Source organism: Arachis ipaensis, chromosome B09 (genome assembly GCF_000816755.2).
Source record: "Arachis ipaensis cultivar K30076 chromosome B09, Araip1.1, whole genome shotgun sequence".
Classification (NCBI taxonomy): Eukaryota; Viridiplantae; Streptophyta; class Magnoliopsida; order Fabales; family Fabaceae; genus Arachis; species Arachis ipaensis.
In genome coordinates, this window is record NC_029793.2 from 21,506,015 (window position 1) to 21,510,798 (window position 4,784).

The 4,784-nt window shown below is 32.6% G+C and overlaps 1 protein-coding gene across 1 annotated transcript in view; it reads right to left on the reverse strand.

Moving 5' to 3' along the window:
* LOC107618570 (probable beta-D-xylosidase 2) overlaps window positions 72–4,784 on the reverse strand; it is a 10,380-nt gene continuing 5,667 nt past the window's right edge. The window contains exons 3-7 of the mRNA XM_016320672.2: window positions 4,385–4,554; window positions 4,191–4,288; window positions 3,362–3,712; window positions 1,882–2,295; window positions 72–1,007 (exon numbers count right to left, since the gene is read on the reverse strand). Of these exons, the coding sequence (XP_016176158.1) occupies window positions 400–1,007; window positions 1,882–2,295; window positions 3,362–3,712; window positions 4,191–4,288; window positions 4,385–4,554 (1,641 nt within the window). The 3' untranslated portion in view covers window positions 72–399. The remainder of the gene's footprint in view (window positions 1,008–1,881; window positions 2,296–3,361; window positions 3,713–4,190; window positions 4,289–4,384; window positions 4,555–4,784) is intronic.

The following is a 4,784-nucleotide window of genomic DNA, read 5'->3' on the forward strand; positions in this document are numbered from 1 at the left end:
TTCATCATTATTGCAAGATTGATAATAAAAATTGGCTTTATATATATATATATATATATATATAAAGCCAATTCTTACTATCAATCTTGCAATAATGATGAAAAAAACTATAAGTGATGATTACAATCAGCGTACAACTAATAAGAACACAAATCAGACCACTTGAAGTGGTCAACATATATGGCAAATGAATTTGGGAGTAGAGAACAATACATTTGCTTGATCCCTTCTCCAAAAATTGCAATAAACCCTAATACTTTATTCCACAATGCTTAATGAATCAATCTAAAGTAGTATCCAATTCCAATCCCTTAGCTAGCTTCTTCTTATCCATAACATATGAGCAAATTGATGGTTATAATACACTTACATGAAGATTATGGAAAAAATTCTTGCTTCTTAGGACTTGATAATCCCAAGTGTTTCTGCTTGTACGGACAACGAATGTTTAACATCACCAATGTGAAGATTATGCACCCCCATTGGAATTCTTCTTGTCCCAGACCTATCAACCACACTCAAAAGCTTGCAAACATGAATATTAATCTTGACTCGCTGCTGCGACTTAGCAGGAACACGGACCTTCTCAAACGCTACCAACTGCTTGTGCGGCGCCCAATGGCCGTTACCGGCCGGGGGCGCGGAGAACACTAAGAGCGTGTGAGAGCCATCTTTGGAGCCAACATTCTTGACATCAATGTGGAGGCTAACTGAGAGCTTGCCGCATCGTGCATGTGTCACTCTAATTGCTTTATTAGAGATGTTTGTGGTGTTTCCATGGCGGTGGCCATGAACAGGAACTGAGACCGTCTTTGGCGCGCTAGCGAGAGTGTGAAGAAAGTGAGAGTAGGATAATCCGTAACCAAAAGGGTACACAACTGGACCGTTGTAAAATCGATAGGTTCTTCCAGGGTACCCTTTGCTTCGTCTTGGACGCATTGCCATATCTGTCATTGCTAAGCTCTTAAGGTACTCTTCTGGATACCATGTCATTGGAAGCTTGCCTCCTGAACAAATATAAGGACACACCCTTAATTATGAGGAGTGTTATGAGCCATCAGAATTTGTGATGTTAGCCATCAATTAACCATCATCAATATTTTTAATGGTGGGAGATGATATCTAATGATGTAGAATTAATTTTTTTTTAATGGCTGACTACTGACTAAATTTTAATAAAAGTGCTAGTCTATAGATTTTTTTCTTAATTATTATTAATTAAGGATACTTTACGTATTTACACCATTCATAGTTGAAAAATGAAAAAAAATCTATTTTGGAGAAGATGCTCTGATATATTTTGATCATGACAATTTACTTCTTAAATATTCAAATATTATGAAGAAAAATGAGTTAACAAATAAATAAAATTATGTGTATATATATATGTGTAGTTTAACTTATTTTTAGTATGTATTTTACATTAATAGTTAATTTTGATATATGTAGTTGATAAATAAATAAAAATAATGATAGGGCATTTGATTCACATTGAAAAAAAATCTATTTTGGAGAAGATGCTCTGATATATTTTGATCATGACAATTTACTTCTTAAATATTCAAATATTATATATAAAGAAGAAAAATTATATATTTACATTTATATATCAAATTTAGTATGGTTGATTAAAATATAATCTCCACTAACTTTTTTTTTAACTCTTGAATAAATAAATTTAATAAGTGTTTTAGTTGCATTTGAATGTACAATTATTGTTACCTTCTTTATGCATAGGTAATAGGAAGACTTTAGCATCAATAATCATATCATCATATTCAACATAAGTATAAGAAACTCAATATCCATGGGCAATTAGAGTATTGCATAAAGGAATGAAAACAAAAGAAATTTTTGTTTTGTTTTTGTTTTTTAACATACCTGGATTGGCAGCACCAAACAAGATATCTGCAATGGCTGCACCACCAGCTTGGCCCGGATACCCAGCCCACAATATACCCGCAATTTTCGGATCATTCTTAGCAAAAGTTACATCAACAGGCCCACCAGACATCAAGACCAAAATTGTTGGGCCTCTTGAAGCTGCTGCAACCTTTGAGACAAGCTCTTGTTGATGCCCAGGAAGAAGTAGGCCAACTCTGTCAACAGTTTCAGCCTCAATAGACTGGTCAAGGCCAATTACTAGAACCGTTGCATCTGCTTGACGGGCAGCGTTTAGTGCTGACCCAAACTGCTTGTCATTGGAACAAGCAACATTTGTACAACCAAGCTCATGAATAGTCTTGGCGTATCTTCCTATTCCTTGCAAGGGACTTGTGTACTCACAACCAATACCTAATAACATGGTAAGCAAACGGTTGGATAGTATTTGGAAGAAAGACAGAGACTAAAGGGATTATGATTGAGAGACAACGATTGAAAGATAGAAATTAAAATAAGTTTTAGTATTGTGTTTGGTGAAAAGTGGAAGATAAAAAATTGAAATAAAAATAAAATTTTAATTTAATTTGTACAAAAAGTAAAATTAAAATTAATTAATTAAAATTAAGATATTTTAAATTATCATAGTACCTCAAAACAAATGTTATTTTATGTTAATGATCAATTCATGTGCTGGTAAAATGAGAGCATGTTTAGTTTGCATTTCGATATGTGTGCCGAAATAGAAACTGACATACAAACTGATTTTGTTTTAGAGATACTAGCAGGACCAATTTTTTTTTTTTAATGCGCATGAAATTTCAACATTTTGTATTTTTTCTTTTTTCTTTTGAGATTATAAAAATTGGATTAGTCATTGAACATGTGAAACTAGATATTCAAAGATTTAGATATTTAATCGGAATTATACTGCATATTCATATATAAAATATGCTTTTTAGGGAAATGTTTTTCTTTTTAATTTTTTTAACATATTTTCACAGGAAAAATATATTGATTCAACTAGTTTATTGATTTTTTATCGTTCATTAACACCAATGTTTTTTACACGAACAAAACTAATCAGTGATCAATTCCAAATTAATTCGGTTGAACTAATTGATCTAATCCAATTTTTAGAACATTTGTTCTTATTTTATCTTTTATATATTATCTAAAGTTAATCTTAGGGTAACAAATAAATGATGGATGGACTTTTGTTTTGGTCATATATAATACACACAGCCATTCACATTCACCATATTAGAAGTAGTCACCAAAAAAAAATATTAGAAGTTCTTTTTTCACTACTTGGAATTCGAGCTTAGCGTGACTCTCTAAAAGCTGAACATATTTGCCATTGGTACACATACCTCAACTTAAAATATCAAGAAAGAAAAGAAGACGATATACTGAAATAAGTTGTTAAAAAATTGTGTTAGACGTTTTCATTTCTTAAAGGAATAGGAGATGGGATTACCAGCATAGTTACCAATCATGGTAACAGTGACATTAGAGTTGGGTCCAATGACAGCAACAGTTTGATGACGCCTTGGAGAGAGGGGCAACGAGGGACCACGGTTCTTAAGTAGCACAATCCCTTGTCTCGCTGCTTCAACTGCAAGCTCTTTGTGAGCTGCTGTGCACACATCTCTCGCACCCAACTTCCCATATGGCTGCGCTGATGCCTCCCCATCGAACATTCCTAGCCTCATCTGTACTGTTATTGTGTTCGCCAATGCGCCGTTAACGTCACCTTCCGTTACTAACCCTTTTTCTAATGCCTTCTCTGTATGTACTGCTAGAAATGGCCCACAATCTAGATCCAACCCTGTAACATTATCAAAACAAAACAACCCTATCTCTCACTTTTTGCATACGCATACATTATTATTTGTTACATGATAACCACGAAATGCCGTGAATCTGCCACTAGACGAATTTTTTACTCAAAAATTACTACGGCCGATCAAAATTATTATTTTTAGTCATCGTTTAACTATTAACTTAATTTTTTAGTATAATTATTTTAATTTAATAATTTAATAATATATTTTATTTCATATTTTTAAACATTAATAACTAATTGATAGATAAAAATAATAAATTTTAATAATTATCTAACACGAGATGTATAATTGGGAGGTGGATACAAAATGATATTATAAATTATTAGATAATTTAGTTAAAATTTATTTAATCAAATATATTATTTTTATATAAAAATACCTTTATAAAAGTAAAATATATAAAGTTAATTTTTACTTTGAGGAGTTTAATCCATGAAAATTTAATTGAATTTGACTAACCTGCCTTGATGGCATCTGCAGCAGCTTCTTCTGGTGTTGACGTATAATGCTGATTGGTATAAAACACCCCAACAGAGTCACAATCTGATACAATGTACCTAACCATAACGAGGCAAAACACAATTCACCTCTAATAACTTTGCAATAATTCAAATTAGAGCCTCTATCTAGCATTGATTTTGATGCTAGCTTACCCATTTAGACGCCATTGGCCCCTAACTCTTCCTTTTAAGAGGTTGGGATCAGCACAAGTAGGAACACCATTCACCTGATTGTATGAACACATAACACTTGCCACTTTGCCTTCCTTCACACACATCCTGAATGGAACATCGAATGTGTCCTCTATATCCTGCTTGCTAACCTGCGCATTATCACCCACATTTTAATTCTAACAACATATAACCAATGAAGGTTGAAATGATATTTTATGACTTAATTTAGTCCTTGAAAATTTAAAATTTACCCCCAAAATAATCTCACAATACTAATATCTATGTGGTCCTATAGTTATCCTTGTTCTGATAATTAAGGGCACTGCAAATTTGTGTACGACAACATGATTTTCTGGTTTTCATAAAAAAAAAAAAAAAA